Source organism: Erpetoichthys calabaricus, chromosome 8, assembly GCF_900747795.2.
Source record: "Erpetoichthys calabaricus chromosome 8, fErpCal1.3, whole genome shotgun sequence".
NCBI classification, from domain to species: Eukaryota; Metazoa; Chordata; class Cladistia; order Polypteriformes; family Polypteridae; genus Erpetoichthys; species Erpetoichthys calabaricus.
The window spans coordinates 167,741,838-167,764,959 of NC_041401.2; the positions used below are offsets into that span (position 1 = coordinate 167,741,838).

General features: G+C 43.1%; 1 protein-coding gene across 1 annotated transcript in view; it reads left to right on the forward strand.

Moving 5' to 3' along the window:
• Window positions 1-23,122, forward strand: part of alpl (alkaline phosphatase, biomineralization associated) — a 139,851-nt gene that overhangs the window by 62,977 nt on the left and 53,752 nt on the right. The window contains exons 2-3 of the mRNA XM_028807770.2: window positions 7,207-7,323; window positions 11,480-11,599. Coding sequence (XP_028663603.2) covers window positions 7,207-7,323; window positions 11,480-11,599 — 237 coding nt within the window. The remainder of the gene's footprint in view (window positions 1-7,206; window positions 7,324-11,479; window positions 11,600-23,122) is intronic.

A 23,122-nucleotide genomic window follows, 5' to 3' on the forward strand; every position in this document is an offset into this window, starting at 1 on the left:
CAGCAGTTAGCGCTGCTGCATTATAGATCCAAAGTCTTTACTTTAGTTCAAATCCAGTGCTTGGTTACCATCTGAGTGGAGTTTGCATGTTCTCCCAGTGTCTGTGTGGGGTTTCCTCCCCAAAAAGGTGCATGCTGGGTGAATTCTAGATTGGTATTTCTGTGAATTTGAGCCCTCCAATGGACTAGTTTCCTGTCAAGAAGTCCAGGGCACAAAATAATCAACAGCACTGGTTTTAGCCCAGTATGACTCTGAATTGGATTAGGTGTATTAAGTGTATTTTATATATAATGCCAGTGGCATGGTGGCACCTTTAAGGCTTCATCCTACCAGGATAATCACAAGCTTCCTGTGACATTAAATTTGGCTGATAATGTTATGTTACACAGCATAGAATAGTAATAACTGACCATGGAGGCGTCTTAGGATCAATGAATGAGCTGATCAATGTGTATTGCATGGAGTGCCTTCCTTTCACGATGAACACCACTGTAATAGCACAGCTCTCACTGTCTTCGCAAACGTCACTTCCTTCTGCTCCAAATCCAGGTGCTTCTGTGTGAAGCCATTAAAAGGTTACATGTGACAGAACAATGTGGGATGATGGGTCACTTTGCAGATCACCCCAAGCCAAGAGTCACTCTTTTTATTTAAAGGCTGTGCTTCATCTGATACCCCAGTTTAGAATCAACCACGACTTTGTCACAGCCGATGCCAACAGGCAGAGCAGCTTTCTCTTATTTTAGTTAATGGATTCGCATCTCGTCTGTAAGAGCCAATCTTAGAAAGTTAATGCTGAAAGTTAAATTCATATAGTGTTTGCTTGACTCCTATAGAAGAATTGCTATTAGAATATGGTAAAGTCTTTTGTCCCGTGTAAATTAATATGAGATAAAACTTTCTTGCTATATCAGAGATACAGTGTGTTAATTACCATATACAGTGGTGTGAAAAACTATTTGCCCCCTTCCTGATTTCTTATTCTTTTGCATGTTTGTCACACAAAATGTTTCTGATCATCAAACACATTTAACCATTAGTCAAATATAACACAAGTAAACACAAAATGCAGTTTGTAAATGGTGGTTTTTATTATTTAGGGAGAAAAAAAAATCCAAACCTACATGGCCCTGTGTGAAAAAGTAATTGAACCTAATAACTGGTTGGGCCATCCTTAGCAGCAATAACTGCAATCAAGCGTTTGCGATAACTTGCAATGAGTCTTTTACAGCACTCTGGAGGAATTTTGGCCCACTCATCTTTGCAAAATTGTTGTAATTCAGCTTTATTTGAGGGTTTTCTAGCATGAACCGCCTTTTTAAGGTCATGCCATAGCATCTCAATTGGATTCAGGTCAGGACTTTGACTAGGCCACTCTAAAGTCTTCATTTTGTGTTTCTTCAGCCATTCAGAGGTGGATTTGCTGGTGTGTTTTGGGTCATTGTCCTGTTGCAGCACCCAAGATCGCTTCAGCTTGAGTTGACGAACAGATGGCCGGACATTCTCCTTCAGGATTTTTTGGTAGACAGTAGAATTCATGGTTCCATCTATCACAGCAAGCCTTCCAGGTCCTGAAGCAGCAAAACAACCCCAGACCATCACACTACCACCACCATATTTTACTGTTGGTATGATGTTCTTTTTCTGAAATGCTGTGTTCCTTTTACTCCAGATGTAACGGGACATTTGCCTTCCAAAAAGTTCAACTTTTGTCTCATCAGTCCACAAGGTATTTTCCCAAAAGTCTTGGCAATCATTGAGATGTTTCTTAGCAAAATTGAGACGAGCCATAATGTTCTTTTTGCTTAACAGTGGTTTGCGTCTTGGAAATCTGCCATGCAGGCCATTTTTGCCCAGTCTCTTTCTTATGGTGGAGTCGTGAACACTGACCTTAATTGAGGCAAGTGAGGCCTGCAGTTCTTTAGACGTTGTCCTGGGGTCTTTTGTGACCTCTCGGATGAGTCATCTCTGCGCTCTTGGGGTAATTTTGGTCGGCCGGCCACTCCTGGGAAGGTTCACCACTGTTCCATGTTTTTGCCATTTGTGGATAATGGCTCTCACTGTGGTTCGCTGGAGTCCCAAAGCTTTAGAAATGGCTTTATAACCTTTACCAGACTGATAGATCTCAATTACTTCTGTTCTCATTTGTTCCTGAATTTCTTTGGATCTTGGCATGATGTCTAGCTTTTGAGGTGCTTTTGGTCTACTTCTCTGTGTCAGGCAGCTCCTATTTAAGTGATTTCTTGATTGAAACAGGTGTGGCAGTAATCAGGCCTGGGGGTGGCTACGGAAATTGAACTCAGGTGTGATACACCACAGTTAGGTTATTTTTTAACAAGGGGGCAATTACTTTTTCACACAGGGCCATGTAGGTTTGGATTTTTTTTTCTCCCTAAATAATAAAAACCATCATTTAAAAACTGCATTTTGTGTTTACTTGTGTTATATTTGACTAATGGTTAAATGTGTTTGATGATCAGAAACATTTTGTGTGACAAACATGCAAAAGAATAAGAAATCAGGAAGGGGGCAAATAGTTTTTCACACCACTGTATACTCGCGTATAAGTCGGGTTTTAAAACAAGAAAAATTGATCATAAGATCAGACCCTGACTTATACGCCCGTTGAAAAATACACTTAAATTTTTTTTGTTGCTTCCTCCAATCTCGCACCAGTTTCTCAGACACATCAAATTTTGTTGCAGAAACGCAGTTACCAATTTCTTTCACCACTTCAATGACTTTTAATTTAACACCAGCTTCATATTTTATTCTGAACAAATGCTCCATCGTAGATAAGGGATGCTCTTACAAAAAAGGTGTATGAAGGTGTGAGATACAAAAAACACTAAACAGTGCAAACGTCGCTTCAGAACAGTTCGGGTTATTAACGTGTGGTCGCGTAGGCACAATACATAGAAATAAAGGCCGTGTGCTCCGTAGTTACTCTCTCAGGTGGCTGTTAGCATGTCATAATCTCAATAGTGTGAGTTTTCCGCATTTGACTTATACGACCGACATTATAAAATACCAGAAGTTAAATGGTAAAATCAGGCCCCGACTTATCCGCGGGAGAACTTAAACACGAGTACCGGTATATACGGTAAGTCAGTTGTAGTTGTTGTTTAGAACAGGTCCCATTGCAAGTAGTTACCTGAAGACCCATTTACAGCATGAAAATGGGATAAGCGTATAGTTTTCTGACCCTTTAGAAATGGTTCAACTGTATGAGAGAACTTAAAGAAACAAACGGGACATATAAGACTTAAACAGAACTTCTCTTTTCTTGCAGTACCAATTTTTTCTCGATTTTTGTGTGATCTGTTTTACTTTGAATTTTTACTAAACTTTTTAAAACAAAGATTTTTTGTCTGTGGAATCATTTCAACACTTCAAGCTTTTGCCAGAATCCCATGAAGAATACTGAAGCTGCCCAGCTTTGGTAATTTGGGGTAAACGCAGCTACATCCTCCTTGCATTTGCTATAAACTAGCAACCATGTTTTTGGTCTGAAACAATTATTTAGGTTTTGGTTGTAATGTGTGCTCCTGTGGAGTTAGAAGTGAGACTGTCACCACCACTAAGTGAAAACTGAGGCAGGAAACCAAAGGAGATAACGGACCAAAGTGTTTGTGAAGCCGGGACTTCCTGGCAGAGAGGCGCCCCTCGACCTGTCCCCTGAGACTAGGAGGCTGCACTTTGCCCGGGACATTCATGAGGACTGAGGCAAGCCAAGCGCTCTATTTTTGTTGGTTTTTGGATAGAATATTGTTTTAATTTTAACTTCCTTTTTATCCTGTGAAATCAAAACAATTAATGATACTTAGGGCATTGTTTCTTCCTTTTCCACATATCAGTGACATAAATGGTGGGAACTCGCTTAACAAAATAAACCTTGGCTGAGCTCATAATAGTCTTTCTTATCTTGTTTTTTGAAATACATGTGGAAAACACTCTGTGCATGGAGTATATGAACCCAGTCGACAAAGTTTTGTTTGGTAATTCAGGGTAAAAGTGCATCTTTCTGTTTTCAGAACATCCATCCATCCATCCATCCATCCATCCATCCATCCATCCATCCATCCATCCATTGTCTCCCGCTTATCCGAGGTCGGGTCGCGGGGGCAGCAGCTTGAGCAGAGATGCCCAGACTTCCCTCTCCCCGGCCACTTCTTCTAGCTCTTCCGGGAGAATCCCAAGGCGTTCCCAGGCCAGTCGAGAGACATAGTCCCTCCAGCGTGTCCTGGGTCTTCCCCGGGGCCTTCTCCCAGTTGGACGTGCCCGGAACACCTCACCAGGGAGGTGTCCAGGAGGCATCCTGATCAGATGCCCGAGCCACCTCATCTGACTCCTCTCGATGCGGAGGAGCAGCGGCTCTACTCTGAGCCCCTCCCGGATGACTGAGCTTCTCACCCTATCTTTAAGGGAAAGCCCAGACACCCTGCGGAGGAAACTCATTTCAGCCGCTTGTATTCGCGATCTCGTTCTTTCGGTCACGACCCATAGCTCATGACCATAGGTGAGGGTAGGAACATAGATCGACTGGTAAATTGAGAGCTTCGCCTTGCGGCTCAGCTCCTTTTTCACCACGACAGACCGATGCAATTCCCGCATTACTGCGGATGCCGCACCGATCCGCCTGTCGATCTCACGCTCCATTCTTCCCTCACTCGTGAACAAGACCCCGAGATACTTGAACTCCTCCACTTGGGGCAGGATCTCGCTACCAACCCTGAGAGGGCACTCCACCCTTTTCTGGCTGAGGACCATGGTCTCGGATTTGGAGGTGCTGATTCTCATCCCAGCCGCTTCACACTCGGCTGCGAACCGATCCAGAGAGAGCTGAAGATCACGGCCTGATGAAGCAAACAGGACAACATCATCTGCAAAAAGCAGTGACCCAATCCTGAGCCCACCAAACCGGACCCCCTCAACACCCTGGCTGCGCCTAGAAATTCTGTCCATAAAAGTTATGAACAGAATCGGTGACAAAGGGCAGCCCTGGCGGAGTCCAACTCTCACTGGAAACGGGTTCGACTTACTGCCGGCAATGCGGACCAAGCTCTGGCACCGATCGTACAGGGACTGAACAGCCCTTATCAGGGGGGCCGGTACCCCATACTCTCGGAGTACCCCCCACAGGATTCCCCGAGGGACACGGTCGAATGCCTTTTCTAAGTCCACAAAACACATGTAGACTGGTTGGGCAAACTCCCATGCACCCTCCAGGACCCTGCTAAGGGTATAGAGCTGGTCCACTGTTCCGCGACCAGGACGAAAACCACACTGTTCCTCCTGAATCCGAGGCTCGACTATCCGACGGACCCTCCTCTCCAGGACCCCTGAATAGACTTTTCCAGGGAGGCTGAGGAGTGTGATCCCTCTGTAGTTGGAACACACCCTCCGATCCCCCTTCTTAAAGAGGGGGACCACCACCCCGGTCTGCCAATCCAGAGGCACTGTCCCTGATGTCCATGCGATGTTGCAGAGGCGTGTCAGCCAAGACAGTCCTACAACATCCAGAGCCTTGAGGAACTCCGGGCGTATCTCATCCACCCCCGGGGCCCTGCCACCAAGGAGTTTTTTGACCACCTCGGTGACCTCAGTCCCAGAGATGGGGGAGCCCACCTCTGAGTCCCCAGGCTCTGCTTCCTCATTGGAAGGCATGTTAATGGGATTGAGGAGGTCTTCGAAGTATTCCCCCCACCGACCCACAACGTCCCGAGTCGAGGTCAGCAGCGCACCATCCCCACCATATACAGTGTTGACACTGCACTGCTTCCCCTTCCTGAGACGCCGGATGGTGGACCAGAATCTCCTCGAAGCCGTCCGAAAGTCATTCTCCATGGCCTCCCCAAACTCCTCCCACGCCCGAGTTTTTGCCTCAGCAACCACCAAAGCCGCATTCCGCTTGGCCTGCCGGTACCTATCAGCTGCCTCCGGGGTCCCACAGGACAAAAGGGTCCTGTAGGACTCCTTCTTCAGCTTGACGGCATCCTTCACCGCCGGTGTCCACCAGCGGGTTCGGGGATTGCCGCCACGACAGGCACCGACCACCTTATGGCCACAGCTCCGGTCAGCTGCCTCAACAATAGAGGCACGGAACATGGCCCATTCGGACTCAATGTCCCCCACCTCCCTCGGGATGTGGTCGAAGTTCTGCCGGAGGTGGGAGTTGAAGCTACTTCTGACAGGGGGCTCTGCCAGACGTTCCCAGCAGACCCTCACAACACGTTTGGGCCTACCACGCCTGACCGGCATCCTCCCCCACCATCGAAGCCAACTCACCACCAGGTGGTGATCAGTTGACAGCTCCGCCCTTCTCTTCACCCGAGTGTCCAAGACATGTTTTCAGAACATACTGATTCTAATAAGATTATTGGGTGGGAAGCAACTCACAGAGTGCCAGTTCTGAATCCCACAGTAACTCACGTGTATCTTTGGGAAGTGGGAGAGAATCTGAGTGACTGGGAAAAAAAGAAAGGAAAGAGAGAACAGGTAAGCCTCACATACTGTAGATAATGAACCAGACCTGAATTTGAAGTGAGAGAGACAGCAGTGCTGAATGAAAAGTCTACATTATACAGGAAGGGTGCGATAACACAACACATTACGTTATGTTACTGGCAATAGGCATTTTGTCTGTAAAGATATGGCAATGGCTATGCAAAGATTGCTAACCAGGAAATGCCTGTGGCCACTGGAAAAACAGAGCAATGTTATTGCCTGAATAACAGTAACAAATCAAAATGAAATCAGATGCACACGGTGGGCTAGACTGAGTCAGGCAAGGCAGATCATGACCATCCAAAACACTACTCTGAATATGGTGGTGCAATTGTTAGTGCTGCTAAAATCAAGGCTCCAGAGGTCAGGGCTGAGCTGCTGGTCTGGTCACGGTCAGTGCGGAGACAAAACAACCAGAAAGACGGCGATTTTAATTTCTGAGAGCTGACTGGTGTGTCTTCCTGGTGTCTTCTTACTGGTACAACGAACCAATGCCCTTGTGCTGTTTCTTCTAATTCAATATGATTAGTTGCAACAATGAGGTAACTGTTTACCACACAGAAAACGCATTGTTGTGAGTCGTCCCACCAACAGGTACAATTAATGACCCCAGTTATTATTTTTGTTAGGAGCTAAATGACACTGGGGGGTGGTGTGGCCAGTTCTCACTAGCTGTCTTGTCATTTTTCTTTTGTGCAGAGCCGACAGTCTGCAGCCTGTGCTTGTGTTTGTGCAGTGAGGAAGACAAGATGAAGCCAGCTCTTCTTATCATCGTTGGATTTCTCGGGTGTTGTTCATCAGTTCCAGTTTTCCCAGGTGAGTATGTGTCTGCTACCTCCATCTTCTCGTTCCATGTGTGTCTTATTAGGCTTCTTCTGTGGGATTTTATGGTAATGCTGTTGGAAAACTGCAATCCTCTATTCAGCAGTGAGAACTTGTGGCTTATGGCACGAATGTATTGTGAGTGTGGCACGTTACAGTATGCCACTTGATCAAGGATGACTGCGACAGCAGAAGGTGGAGGACAGCAGTGTTACACTATTTACTCATCTTTCTTATGCAAATTGATTTATATTGTAGATGTTTTCTGCAGTAGCAATTAGGGCTGAAAGTGCAGTCCTGTGGCTTACAGTTCAAGTTCAGCCCTCAGTGACTGCAAGTTTTCATTCTAACCAGTTTCACAAGTGGGTCAGTCTCACTTCAAATTGATCCAATTGTTTAATCAGCTGGGTTATTTTTTTCCTTCTCTTATTTTTCATTCAGAAAAGTTTGCTAGTATGATATTTCCATGTAAATACATTCAGAAATGTCTATTTTTTGCCATAGCTTGAACTGCTTCCAATCCTATTCTTTGACAGTCATTGCTTTACATGACGTTTGCTCCCTTAATTGTATCCAAATACAAGCAATTAGTGACATACAATGCCAACATGGGTGCAAGAAAGGCTAGCTAGTTAATCTCACACATTGATTTGTGAAACAGTTTGGAATAAAAACCAGCAGCCAAAGTGGCACCCGAGGATTAAACTTGAATACCACTGCTTTAGACATTAGGCCTGTGAAAGACAGGGGGTGCCACCTAGCCTCAAAACCAAAAGACACAACTACACCATAACAGTCCCAGTTGCAAAATAAACATTTTTATGTCACATTACAGTTGAGTCCACAATTTCCAATGAACAATCCTCGTTTTCCTCCTGCTGCCTCCCGACTCTGACTAAACTGGAGGAGGTTGGTCGGCTTCCTTTTCTGTTAGCCCCGGAAGTATTTCTGGTGCCAGGGCATAGCTCAATGGAATCACTTCCGGGTCAGACAGAAGTCCTCCGAAACAGGGAGTCCTTCTCCCCGTATTGCCCTCTGGTATAACCTAAGGTCCCTGACAGGGTTGTCCTTCAGGACTACGAATCTCATGGATCCCTGCTGGTGTCCATACTGGGTCCATGCCAGTGAAGCAGTGCCATCTATCATACTTGGGGAGGAACCGCTCTTGATACACAACCTTCCCCAGTCCATCCGCTAATCTGTCCCCTTTGAGAGGGATAGCAGTCCAGCCCATCCTAGCCAGGTTATGCCTCCTTCCATGTTGTCCTTCCGTTATGGCTTACTGGCCAGAGAGTTGTCCATCATAGCACTTACAGTTCACATTTTAATTTATATAAGACTTCACACTACTAAACACCTTAATAATAATAATTAATTACATTTATATAGCGCTTTTCTCAGTACTCAAAGTACTATCTACATAAGGATGAACCGGGAAGCGAACCCACAATCTTCTTACTGCACAGCAGCAGCACTACCACTGCACCACCTGTGAGGACAATTGAAAAGTATTGGCTAATAAAATATGCTTTACAAATCAATGAGCACATTTACAATAAGAAATAAAACAGAAGTAGAATATCTAAAAGTGTGTATTACCTCTGTTTTATACAATAGCATGTTTCACCTTGTTTTTTGTTATATTTATTTATAATACTCAAGTTCCCAGTTTCATTATATTTCCATACACTGGCTACCAAAAGGACACTTGGTTAATAGCATAGTATAGGCATTATTAATTTCTTTTCTGAACATGATGTTACAATATTAATACACTGATATGTTTTCATTTACTTTGCTGCTAACTGTACTTTTGTCAGTCTGGGGTGTGATTCAATGTTTTCAGAAGATGTCTTTTTACTCCTTTTGCAAAATATGCTGTAAACCAGAAGATTTGGCATTGCGTCCGGTCTTACATACCCCTTTCATTTTCTGCACATTTTATTGTGTTGTAGATTTTATTTTAAATGGATAAATTTACAATTTTTGCCTATCGATCTACAATCAATAACCCATAATAAACATGTTTTCAGGAAGGTTCCCAAATTTATTACAGATCAATAACTAAATTTTCTCATGAATAGAAGTATTCAGACCCTTAACTCAATACATTGTAGAAGCCCCTTTGGTAGCACTTACAGCTTTGATTCTTCTAGCTAAAACTCTACAAGCTTTGCACTCCTGGACTTGGGCAGTTTGTCTTATTCTTCCTGGATGATCCTCTCAAGCCCCATTACAATGGAGAGGAAGTGTCTTTAAAGTGCCATCTTCAGGTCTCTCTACAAATGTTCTATGGGGTTTAAGTTGACACGTCGGCTGGACCACTTATGAACAATCACATACTTGTCGTTCCAGTGTTGTGTTAGCTGTATACTTTGGGTCAGTCTTGTGCTCAAAGGTGAACAGTTGCCCCAGTCTGAGGTCCTGTGCACTCTGGATCTTCCCTCAATTCTGACCAAGCTCCCTGTCCCTGCCACTGAGAAGCGCCCCCATAGCATGATGCTGCTATCACCATGCGTCACCATAGGGAGGGTATTAGGCAGATGATGAGGCAGTTTCTGGTCTACGCCAGACATAGTGTTTGGAATTCTGCTCAAAGAGTTCAATTTTTGTCACATCAGATCAGAGAATCTTTTTCCTCATCTACTCAGAATCCATGTCATATGCCTTTTACTTCAGAGTGGCCTCCTTCTGATCGATGGAGTGTTGCTGAGATGGTTATCCTTCCAGCAGGTTCTCCCATCTCAACAGAGAAATTCGGAAGCTCTGTTAGAATAAGCATTGGGTTCTTGGTCACCTCCCTGATCAAGACCCTTCTTGCCTGGTTACTCAGTTTGGCTGGACGACCAACCCTAGGAAGAGATATGCTAGGTCCAGACTTCTTCCATTTCACATTTATTTAGCAGATCGGCACCTTCCTTATGGAACTCATTACCTGCTTATCTTAAGAATATGACTACCCTTCACCAATTTCAGGCTAATCTTAAAACTTATCTGTTCAAAATTGCTTATTCATTGTAACTGTTATTGCTGTTTTATCTGATGTTTTATTTGGATTTTAAATTGTCTAGTTATTGAATGTTTATTTTTTAACCTGATTGTACAGTGACCTTGAGTTTTTTGAAAGGCGCTTCAAATAAAATGTATTATTATTATTATTATTATTATTATTCCCTTGCCCTGATCTGTGCCTCACCCCAATTTGATCATGGAAGTCTACAGAGAGTTCCTGGAACTTCATGGCTTGGTGTTTGCCCTGATATACAATGTTAATAGTGGGATCTTCTATGCACATGTGTGTGACTTTCTAAACAATGTTCAAACAATTCAGTTTGTCACAGGAGAACTGTGGTTTAGCGGGTCCATGGCTCAGAAAAAGGCAGCAGATTTTTAAATAAATAAATAATTGAATAGCTGGCTCGATCTCCATGGGTGTGCATGCTCATGCAGCTACACGAGGTTGGTGGAGTAATTGGGGCAAAACACACCTAAACTTGAGGGTGTGACTCAGATGCTGCTCCCAAGGCGATATAAAAGGAAGAGCCAGCACGAGAATTGGAAAGGAGACTCGAGTGGAAAAGAAAAAAATGAAGGAAATGAGCTTGGCAGGAAGGGAGACCAATTGAGAGCAAATAAATAAATAAATTGAGAAAGAAAGAAAGTTTGGAAATGAATGGAGAATTGAGGGAATCAGAAAAAGAAAGAAAACACAGATCAGAAGAAAGGAGGTTAAAAGAAGGAGAGAGAAGGCAGGAGGCAAAGAGAGCAGGTGAGGTGTGAGCGAGTGAGTGAATAAGTGAGAGAGAGAAGGCAGGCAGCCAACCTTGTCAGAGTGTGCAGCCGACTCTCAGGGGCTGAAGGAGGCCACTTCAGCCCCTCGACCACCACCATCAAATGTTTAGGAGATGGAACTGTTCCTGGTCTCTGGCTTCTGCTTGACCGTCTCCTGGCACCTTTTGTCCAGAGGTCATGCCATCATCTATCAGGGACACTTCTCTGTCCTCCATGGCACTCACATTGTCTTCAGACGTAAATTTGAAATATCAAAATAACATTCAAACATTGTACCAGACCATTTAGTTGCTCTTGTATGGAATAAAATGCAGTTTGGATTTCACATTGGTTAATCTTGTATTTTTTGCCTTTGCAGAAAAGGAAAAAGATCCCAAGTACTGGCACGACTTTGCTCAGAAAACACTTAAGAAAGCTCTGACCTTGCAAAAACTCAACACCAACACTGCAAAAAATATCATCCTGTTCCTTGGAGATGGTAAGTTGTTTGAGTTTGAAAAAAAAAAAAAATAGGAGTGTTGACACCGAGGTCTGCGCTGGCATTTTCAATTCAATTCAATTTGGTTTATTTTTGTATAGCGCACCTCGATGAACTCTGGCTCAGAGTGCAGTAACAAGTTCACAGGTAAAATGCAATTACCGTTTTAAAAATTACTGCATATAAGGACATTAAAAAATAGCAAAACAAAGCAGATTAACATAAAAAGAGCATAAGAAAGTATGCCCATTCAATGATATTCAAGGAAAAGGATCGAAAACGCTGTCTCTCTATTATAAAATAAAAACTTGGGAGGGAAACTAGGGAGACAAGATGTGATCTTCTCGGAAGACAATTTGACGTCCCGCGAGAGACACTTTAATGTCACGTGAGACAAGGCAGTGAGACAACATTTAAAACAAGTTCACGGACATCTAACCTAGCAGTTCTTGGAATGCATTTGGCAGACACACGTCATGTGCTCCCAGCTCTTAAAACAACGACAAGCAGAATCACGCAGCAAGCCAGCAGATGATCCGACAGCTTCTCCTTAGTGTGCGTTCAGCCCCCCACCTTCACAACGCGAGTAGCAGAGACGCGAAATGGCAAAAGGACAGCTGCTGTACAGGCTTTTAAATGATCGACGTGCAGAGCAACAAGCAGAACACAGAGTTTGCCAGCAGCAGCAAGACAACATGATCCGACGGCATCTCCTTAGCGTGTGTTAAGCCGCCCTTCCTTCACAACACAAGCAGCATTATACGTCTTGCGAGAAAGAGATTTAACCACACCCGGGGCCAGAAATAAAGGACAAGTACTGTTTTAAAGTATAAGTGGAAAAAATGCATAAAATTGCTTTAAATTGTTTATCTGGTAAAACAAACCTGGCAGTGGGCGAGCGAAGCGAGCAGGGGGCAGAGCCCCCAAGTCTTATAAAAGAAAATAGGAGCTCCTACAGGCTGCTGTCAGGGATTTGATGTGCAATGCAGATGTACAGTATGTGTGTGTGTGTGTGTGTATGTATGTGTGTGTGCATGTCTCCATGGTTACAGTGTATGAGGTTCTTCCTTGTGGTCGGGGTCTTTGTTTCTATAGTGTTACCTTCAGAAGTGTGTTGGGTAGATTAGAGGCATGTTTTAAAGGAATCTTCTGGAGAAGATGGGGTTTACAAGGGAAACTCTAAATGAAGGCAAAAAACTTCCTGAAATATCCATCAGAAAACTACTAGCTTTAATCCCAGTGGCCCTCATATGACGGGAATTTGAAAGTCAGTGGCAGCGACTTGCTTCCTGACTTTAGCCTCAAAAACAGCCACATGGTCAACACGACCTTCTGACTGTCACCTCTGTGACGTGGAGACTGAGTTGTTCATCTCTAATGGTGGTGAAGAGCAGACTGAGAGGGAGCAGTCTGATCTGAGCAGGGTGCAAGAGAGGAACATAACGAGCAGGTGTAGTGGCGGCACTGCCCGGGACAGAGCTCAACTGATGCCACCAGGAAACATTCCGCTTGCAGAGCTTGGAGGCAGTCCATGTGCACACGGGCGTAGAAGTTCTGTTTCTGAGCGTCTTTGTAAATTCAGACATCATAGGTTTGTGGCTGGTGTGGTCTCAACACACCGGAAAGGTTTGGGGCAGCCACCTGTATATTGTCCCTGGCTGCAAAAGGTTTAAAGAAAACAAGTTGTTGTTGTCAGGTTGAGTTCCAGGACTGAACTGATGAGGTTTTGGAAGGTGGTGGTTTTATATGCCATGAACTGGAAGTGATGCATTCTAGTTGGAACCGGAAGTGACATCAGTCTGGGCACCAGAACTGAAAGTGACGTCAGTCTGGGCGCTGGAAACCAGAAGTGATGTTAATCAGGCAGGTTTTCCCGTATTTGGCCTGCAGAGATAACAGAAGTAGGTTTAGAGCACCCCGCCACCCCCTGGCCTGGCAGGTAATTACCTCCACTTTGTCCAATCAGTTTGCTCCTGTTCGTACGTGTGTGACACTGGTTATTGGCAGTAACCACAGTGGAAAACATATGATTTGGGATGGATCGTGATTGGATTCCACAACAGAAGTTTAGGTAAAAGTAATTTCAAAATATTTACTTATGTTATAGTATGCATATTAGTCTGTAACTTTAAGAGAGATGTAAAAGATGTAAATATGGAGGCTGCTGGGAAATATGACATAGAGGTGCATGAGGGTGAGTTAGATGTTCAGAAGTGGTGCAGGAGGTTTACCTTGAAGTTTGTTCATTAAAACAGTTTATCTTGTTACAACGGTCAAGCGGGTCTGTCTTCTTAATCTGACAAAATCTTCATACGGTGTCCAAAGTGCGTAAAGAACACTGAGACTTATTGAAACCATGGCGAAATTTCAGCCATCTGCAAACATCCCTTTTGACTACCCGGCAGGATGGCTGGATTGAAAACAACAGTTCTTGAGGTTCAGGTTGGCTGAATAATGGGCATTTACATGGGCAAATGCCTTTCTAACGTTTCTATAGTAGCACAGCCACTATATGAACTCCTGAAGTTAAAGGATTCAGGGACTTGAGGATACACACTGCAGGAGGCATATCGACATCTTAAAGAAGTTTTGGCAACCCCAACAGTCCTGAAGTACTATGATGCCAAAAGACCAACTTCTGCCTCAGCAGATGCAAGCAGCTATGGTACTGGAGGTGACATACTCCAAAAACAGTAGATTAGTTTGGAATACAAAAAAGACAGGCAAAAGGTCAAAAACACAGAACATTGCAAAGAGAGCTGAATAGCCTTGAGGCTCCATTCAGGCTGCCTTTTTATACTCCTAGTCTTCCTATCGGGTGCTCAGAACTCATTTAATGTTGCTTAGGAGCAGATGAAGAGGGGCCTTCTTAGCTCCATACATAAACAGACAAAAATAAAGCACATGGAGACAACATGTTCAAAGATGCACACAGTTACCAAAAAGTTCAGTTAGCTTGTCAGAGTAGGTCTGTGTTAACCTTGCAAATAGCAGGAGTTTTTAGATGTAATCAGTGAATGTTTTTTAACTCATTATGTGGGAGAAGCCTGTCTAGATTTAGCATTTTGTAATAATCAGGATAGAATTGAGGGTATAGAGGTGATTGAACCACTAGGGTTATTTGGAGGAGTGCCAAGACTAAAACTGTTAAGTTTAAGTTTGGGTAGGGCAGATTTTGAGCAGTTGCTGCAAAGTTTAAGGAGGATGGACTGGGATAAACTTTTAAGTGTGGAGACAGTTGAGGAGCAGTGGAACAGGTTTAAAGACATTTTACATATAATGCAGGACAGGTACATACATAAATTTGGAATTGGTAGGAAGTTAAAAAAACTCTACAGTGGGTTAATCTTCTTCCTCTTCTTTTGGCTGCTCCTGTTAGGGGTTGCCACAGCAGATCATCTTCTTCCATATCTTTCTGTCCTCTGCATCTTGTTCTGTTACACCCATCACCTGCATGTCCGCTCTCACCACATCCATAAACCTTCTCTTAGGCCTTCCTCCTTTCCTCATCCCTGTCAGCTCTATCTTTAGCATCCTTTTCCCAATATACCCAGCATCTCTCCTCTGCACATGTCCAAACCAAAACAATCTTGCCTCTCTGACTTTGTCTCTCAACTGTCCAACTTGAGCTGATCTTCCAATGTACTAATTTCTAATCCTGTACATCGTTGTCATACCCTGTGAAAATCTTAACATCTTTAAGTCTGCCACCACCAGCTCTGTCTCCTGCTTTCTGGTCAGTGCCACCGTCTCCAACCCATATAACATAGTTGGTCTCACTACTGTCCTGTAGACCTTCCCTTTCACTCTTGCTGATATCTGCCTGTCACAAGTCACTCCTGACACTTTTCTCCACCCATTCCATCCTGCCTGCACTCTCTTTTTCACCTCTCTTCCACAATCCCCATTACTCTGTACTGTTGATCCCAAGTATTTAAACTCATCCATCATCACCAACTCTACTCCCTGCATCCTCACCATTCCACTAACCTCCCTCTCATTTACACACTTGTATTCTGTCTTGTTCCTACTGACCTTCATTCCTCTCCTCTCTAGAGCATATCTCCACCTCTCCAGGGTCTCCTCAACCTACTCCCTACTATCGCCTACAGATCACAATGTCATTAGCAAACATCATAGTCCATGGGGACTCCTGTCTAATCTCATCTGTCAACCTGCCCATCACCATTGCAAATAAGAAAGCACTCAGAGCCAATCCCTGACGTAATCCCACCACCACTATGAATGCATCCGTCACTTCTACTGCAGACCTCACCACTGTCACACTTTCCTCGTACATATCCTGTACAACTCTTACGTACTTCTCTGCCACTCCCGACTTCCTCATACATTACAACAACTCCTCTCGAGGCACCCTGTCATATGCTTTCTCCAGGTCCACAAAGACGCAATACAGCTCCTTCTGGCCTTCTCTAAACTTCTCCATCAACATCCTCAGAGCAAACGTCGCATCTGTGGTGCTCTTTCTTGGCATGATACCATTCTGTTGCTCACTAATAATCATCCAGGGAAAAAAACAGACAGATACGGAGTATGAGACTAATAAATCCAATGTGAATGGTAGGGCATATGTGAACATCAGGACAACCTTTAAGAAGGATATTAGGGAGGCTAAAAGACAGATAGAGAGGAATATAGCAGATAAGGCAAAAGATGACCCAAAGAGATTCTTTTAGTATTTTAGTAGTAAAAGAACAAAGAGGAGAATGAAAAAATACAGACAGTGAAATAGCAGATGCTCTAAACTCACCTTTTTGTGAGGTCTTCACATGTGAGGAAGTGCATAACCTCTCAGAGGTAACAGGGGCCACTAAAGAGGTACTGAGTGGTTTAGAAAATGTAGAGGGAGAAGTGTTGCTCAGATTAAATATGCTGAAATAAAACAAATCACCAGGATCAGATTATATTTATTCCTGACTTCTTACGGAGGTTAGTGAGTACAAATATAAACCCTTGACGCACATTTGTAGGAAGTCACTGGGCACTCGGTAAACTCTGTAAAATGGGAAATATTATCCCGTTATGTAAAAAGAGTGACCAGGCAGATCTAAAGAACTACAGGCCAGTAAGCTTAACGTGCATCACAAGAAAATTAATGGAAGGAATTATTAAGGATAAGATTGAGCAACACATGGCAAGGACAAGAGTTTTACTAGACAGTCAGCATGAGTTCAAAAGAGGGAGGAATGCTGGAGTTATATGAGGAACACAAGAATATAAGCAAAGTGGTGCTTATGAGGCTATTTATCCTGAGTTTTGGAAATCATTTGATAAGGTGCCACATGAGACGCTGGGCATCAAACTGAAAGAAGTAGGAGTTCAGGGAGTTGTGTGTAGATGGGTGCAGAATTGGCTCAGACACAGGAAGCAGAGTGTTATGGTGCAAGGAACCTTATCAGAGTTGGCTGATGTTAAAAGTGGTGTTCCACTGGGTTCAGTGCTAGGGCTATTTTTTAATATATATAAATGAGTTTGATAGGAATATAAGTAAGAAGCTGGTTAAGATTGCAGGTGATGCCAAGTTAGGTGGATTGGCAGATAATCTCGAATCCATAGAATCACTACAGAGGGTCTTGGACAGCATACATGTTTTTTTTTTTTTTTTTTGTTCTTTATTTCGTCTTATACGATTTCTCGTATTAGAAATTTGTTAGTTTTCGCATACCCCTTGGGGTCAGAGCGCAGGGTCATCCATTGTACAGCGCCCCTGGAGCAATTACAGGTTAAGGGTCTTGCTCAAGGGCCCAGCAGAGTAGGATCTCTTTTGGCAGTGATGGGGATCTGTTTGGACAGATTTGTGGCAGATGAGGTTTAAGTGAATGTAAAGTATTACATTTAAGAGTTAAAAATGTTAGTGTTGTGGAAAAAAACTTTACTGTGTTTTCAAAGAAGTCATTCAGGGAGACCAGATGAAAATGCAGAATGATTCTTTAATTGCTCATACAGTAGATATGCATAAATTTCTCAGTCCTTGGAGTGAGCAATCAGTAAAACAATTTGTCTGCTTTTATGCTTTTCTGTTACATTACCTCATCTAAAACATCACATCATCTGACTCTTAAAATGCATAATATGCAGAGCTTCATCCAATCAACGAGTGCCACCAGCATTTTCTGATTCCTTTTGACTCTCCCACCTAATCTGAATATTGCCTTGTAATTAGGGGTGATTTGCGGACTCTTCTATTGATTTTCGCACCGTTACATTGGAGGGGTGTGTGGGCTTTCCTATTCCTGTTCAGGCTTTCTAGAGGGGTGTTTGTTACTCATCTACTTAATTTTAACCTTAGCAACTATCTTGGGGGCTCCTCTAAGATGAGGCAAAAGCCTCAGGTGCCTAGGCTTAAAACAACATGCAGTTAACCCTTTAGTTACATTCGGCTCTTATCCTTATTTTTAACTCTTTCAGGGCTGATGTTAACTTTTGTCGAAATTCAGGGGAAGAGGATGGTAATCGGGTGTTAACTGTGACAAAAATCTCCTTCATGTTTTAGTTTGACTCTCTTTACTAGAAGGAAAGTTAAGTAGCTTTGCCGATTTAACCTTGATTTCCTGTGTGTGCATGAGTAGCGAAGAGCAAACAACCTCTAAAATGGCATCGATATCTGGTGAGAGACTAAAGCGAATGTGCAAGTTAAAATACTCCATGAACGTTTTACGTATTATTGCTGAACCAGACTCTGACATGTTGGACTTAGAATTTGATGCAAGTGATCTGGAGATGGACATCAAAAACGAAGTGAGGTATCAGCATCGGCTGATCGTGGTGCTGAACACATTTGTGTAGTTGATATGCCAAGAGGTACAAAGGTACGTCTCGCTGCGTCTGCCACTACCGCCCACCTGCTGTGTGAAGACAGCCAGGCAGCCGGCCCACCATGCATTCCTGCTGGCCATTGAAGCAGCCCTGCACAGCCACTGCTGCCAGAGATGGTGAACATGCGCCAACAGCAGCCACAGAACGTAGCAACAGATGTTTCATGTTGATTTATGTGTGCTTATTTGTTGTGCTTTTTAGAAAACTGAATTTTTTGGAAAAAATATTCAGCCCTCAAAGAGTTAATAATTCATTGTTATAACGTCATAAAAGTATATACTTGTGTTAAATTGTAAAATTATATCATGTATTGATTAAACATACTGATTAATATTCTATATTAGGTTTGAATACACAACGGAAGGTCTGAATATTGAAAGTACACCTGAGAAGAAGACAGTGTTCAGAAGCCATTAAGAAGGTTAACAAAATGTGAGGTTATATAGCGCCCTGATGTGTAGAGTACAAGTCCAAGGAGGTTATGCTGAAACTGTATAAAGCCCTGGTGAGGTCTCATCTGGAGCAGCAGACTCTGGACAAACCAGCATATTAATTCTATTAGACCTCAGTGCAGCATTTGACACTGTGAGACATGACATTCTACTGTCCAGAATGGAGAACATGCTGGGTATCTCTGGTACTGCCCTCCAGTGGTTCAAGTCCTATCTGACTGATAGGCAAGAGTTTGTTAGTCTTGGCAACAAGTAGATCCAGCTCAGCGCCAGTCACACAAGGAGTTCTTCAGGGCTCCTGCAAATTGGGACTGAAGTGCAACTTAATAAAATGAGCTCCTTCCCAGTCCATCTTGGCGGTGATCTCATCAGACCTGCCTCTACTGCAAAGAATCTTTGTGTCATTTTTGATTCCCCCCTCTCTTATTCCGCCCACATAAATCACATTAAGAAACTTTCTTACTTTCACCTCCGTAACATATCATGTGTTCATTCATTCCTCTCCTTTTCTAATGCTGAGAAACTTGTCCATGCTTTTATCACATCCTGCATCGATTATTGTAATTCCCTACTGGCAGGTGCCCCTTCTAATCTTATATCACAGCTCCAGCTTATTCAAAACTCAGCTGCAAAAGTCCTTACACGAATCAGCAGTAGTGAACACATAACACCCATCCTGTTCCGCCTTCACTGGCTCCCTGTGTCTTACAGAATTGAATATAAAATTCTACTAATAACCTACAAAGCCTTAAATGACCTTGCGCCAAACTACATCAGTGACCTTCTCCATCACTATGTGCCTGTCCGCTCACTAAGGTCCTCTGATTCTGGCAATCTTATTGTGCCCCGCACTAATCTACACTCCATGGGTGACAGGGCCTTCAGCTGTATAACGCCCAGACTCTGGAATGACCTACCGAAATTAATTAGATCAGCGGACTCCATGAATTCTTTTAAAGAACAACTCAAAACTCATCTGTTCAGGAAGGCTTTTAGCTCTACCTGACTTTATTACCCTTCTTTTAGTTTACCTCCATGTCAAGATGCTCATGTAACCTGTGTGTGTGTGTGCTAGACCATCAATTATGTTGTCTGTTAGGCTTTTTCTCTGAATGTACTGTCTTAATCTTCTTTATTTATTTATCTGGTTTGTACAATGCTATATACTGTATACCTGCCGTTCTTTCTTAAACTCTGTGAAGTGCTTTGGGCCTGGGAAAGGCGTTATATAAATAAAATGTATTATTATTATTATTAAAGTTTTGGACTATAGGCTACAAAAAGGACATAACAACACTGGAAAAAGTCCAGAGAAGAGCAACTAGGCTGACTCCAGGGCTATGGGGATGAATTATGAGGAAAGATTAAAAGAACAGTTTAACCAAAAGAAGATCAAGAGGAGACACCACTAGAGTGTTTAAAATTATGAAGGGAATTAAAGTACAGTGGATTGAAACTGTTACTTTAAAATAAGTTCACGAAGAACACCAGGATATAGTTGGAAACTTGTTAAGGGTACATTTTTCACAAAGATTAAGAACTTTTTCTTTACACAGACAACCATAGACACGTGGAATAAGCTACCAAGTAGTGTGGTAGACAGAAGAATTTTAGGGACCTTCAAAACTAGACCCGATGTTCTTTTAAAAGCATTAAATAGATAGGTTTGGCAAGCTTTGTTGGGCTGAATGGCCTGTTCTTGTCTAGACTGTTCTAATGTTCTAATGAAATGCACTTTATTTGTAAGATGAATTTGCTTGTTCACCGTTGCACAGCTCCTAGAGCCTCTTTTTCTGTTTTATAGCATTGTGGCCAGGACTGCACACAGTACAGACACATGACATGGTGTGTAATATATGATTTACATAATCTCAGAGTTATCAAATTATTGTTAAAGGTCGGAAGTAAAAATTTTGCATTATGAAAATTTTGCGTTACTCATTCCACACAGTGCAATGCTCATGTGCTGTTCCTTCTTCCTTTGCTTTCACTCATCTGAGTTTTTACTTGCTGCCTCTTTGGTGGCTTAAAGAAATGTCACTCTTTCTGTTGCCACTTGCAGTACCTATGTTTTTTCATCTAGGAACTCTTTGCCATTCACAACTAAAACACTGCCTAAAGTGAGCTACAGTGAATGATGTTAGTACCATTGAAGTTATTGAAATCTTTTTGATTTAATTTTTTTTTTCAGTATTTCGAAATTTCTATTACAGAGCTTAGTTTTCTGTCTGTGCATAATGTAACTAAACTCATAGAAATAACATCTTAACAACTTCTCTGATGCATTGATTTACTATTCAGCATTGCACAGCTTTCATAACAGAGAGATGCTGAAACTCCTGCAAGCATTACCATCTGTGGCACCTCCACCAATGCCAAGGTACCAGCTATGGGGTCATCAGCTGAAAGTCACCCATCACCGTTAATCCCAGAATGTCTCAGGATGGTGGGGCTGTGGTCAGGGACACTTCCATGCCAATCTCTGCAGCTGGATTTAGATCCTCAGGATCTTCCTTGACTCAATAGCTGGTAGCCGAAAGACCCCAGCTCTTGTCTCTCCTTTGAAGCCACGACAAAAACTTTCTTTTTCATCCTCCTCAGCAGCCTTCTTTAGCATTGAGGAAGTCATCCCAGCGTCCTTTCAGAAATGCTTTACTGTAAAGCTTATGAAGCCATTGCAGCCAATTTCCACTGGGTAAGTTGTAAATCTCCAACCCTTCCTTCTGCATTCTGCTGCCAGCTCAGCATATCATGCCTTATTGTTTACATAGACTTCCTGGATGCCCTCTTCCCATTAAAATTCTACTGGAAGTTATATCAGCAATGCATACTTCCTGGTTATCGACTACATGGCTATGCCAAGGCTCAGTGAGGTCATGGTGGTACCTGCAGTATGTCTGTTCTCATGACCCATGATCCAGTCTTTCCCTTTTCCCTGACGTCATTTCTTATGCTGGTTGAAACTACACATCTCCTCTTGCTATTACAAACAGGATGAGTTGCTTTCTATGACATCAAGACTTTTCAGTTTCCAGGACTCTCATGGGTTCTGTAAGTTATGCCAGCTTCCTTAGCACCAAGTTGTTCCACCATCTGTACCGACTCTAGGTCAAGATGATCTTACAGCCACACAAAATGTAATGGAGCTTTGCCTGAGCTGCACCACACAAGTCACATTTCTTTTCTAAGCCAAACCACTGAGGTTCATTGGCTGGGCCTGGGAGTGTGTCATATGTGGCCCTGACAAGGAAGTTCAGTTTTGGCTGGGTCATCTTTCAAAGGTCAGCCCATCCCATTATTCTTGGGACAATACCCTTCTGACTTTGCCTGACAGACTTCACCAATAACCAGTCACCCTCCATCTATATACTGTATAATGACCAACAGGGCATGCCACTGAGCCCCAAACACCTAACACAATTCTAAAACCACAGTCATGGATTCAAAATACAAGGGCTTTTATTCAGAGACTGTACCTTTACAAGATTCTTCTTTTTAATAACACAGTATCCTTTCACTCCTCAAAGGGGAGCTGTGTTCTTGTCCTCTCCTGAAGGTCTTTCGGCTTCTTTTATGCCAGACCCACACAAAATTACACCCAGATAGCACTTCCAAGTCAGGCAGAATCTCTTTAACATGTAGCAAATCTCTCCCTAAAGCTCCCACTGGTGGTAGCCAAGTCCATCAAGATGACCTGTGGGTGTACAAATGGGATCTCCAACAGAAAGATGCTGCCCCCTGGTGTACTGAGAAATTATATGACCCCAAGAGACAATACTTCTCTGTCCTTCCATTATCTCTTCCCGACCAGGAAAGGTATCAGGAACCAACTCGGCTGGGATGCCTGTCCATCCAGATCCTTCCCTTATGGCCTCCTGTCTGGGTAAGGGACCGCTCTCCTCCTTGGTCGGGACGCCAGTCCATCCACCTTGGCACCTATGTGCTTCTCACAACTGAGAAGATTTGGCGGATATCTGCTGGCTGGCCGACCAATCACAAGTGTTACCTGGTAGGTATAAATATAAGATTGTCATCAGACCTATACATTGTAAAATAATCCACACAACATGGGAAAAGAAGTTTGGGGGCAGCCGTCTATATACTTGCAATTGGCTGCCAAAGTTGAAGAAAAATGGTGGTTCAAATGATACAGATCAGTCCATAACAAAGAACAAAGCAAACAGACAAACATGGTGGTTATATAGTGGGAAACGGGAAATGATGTCATCAGACA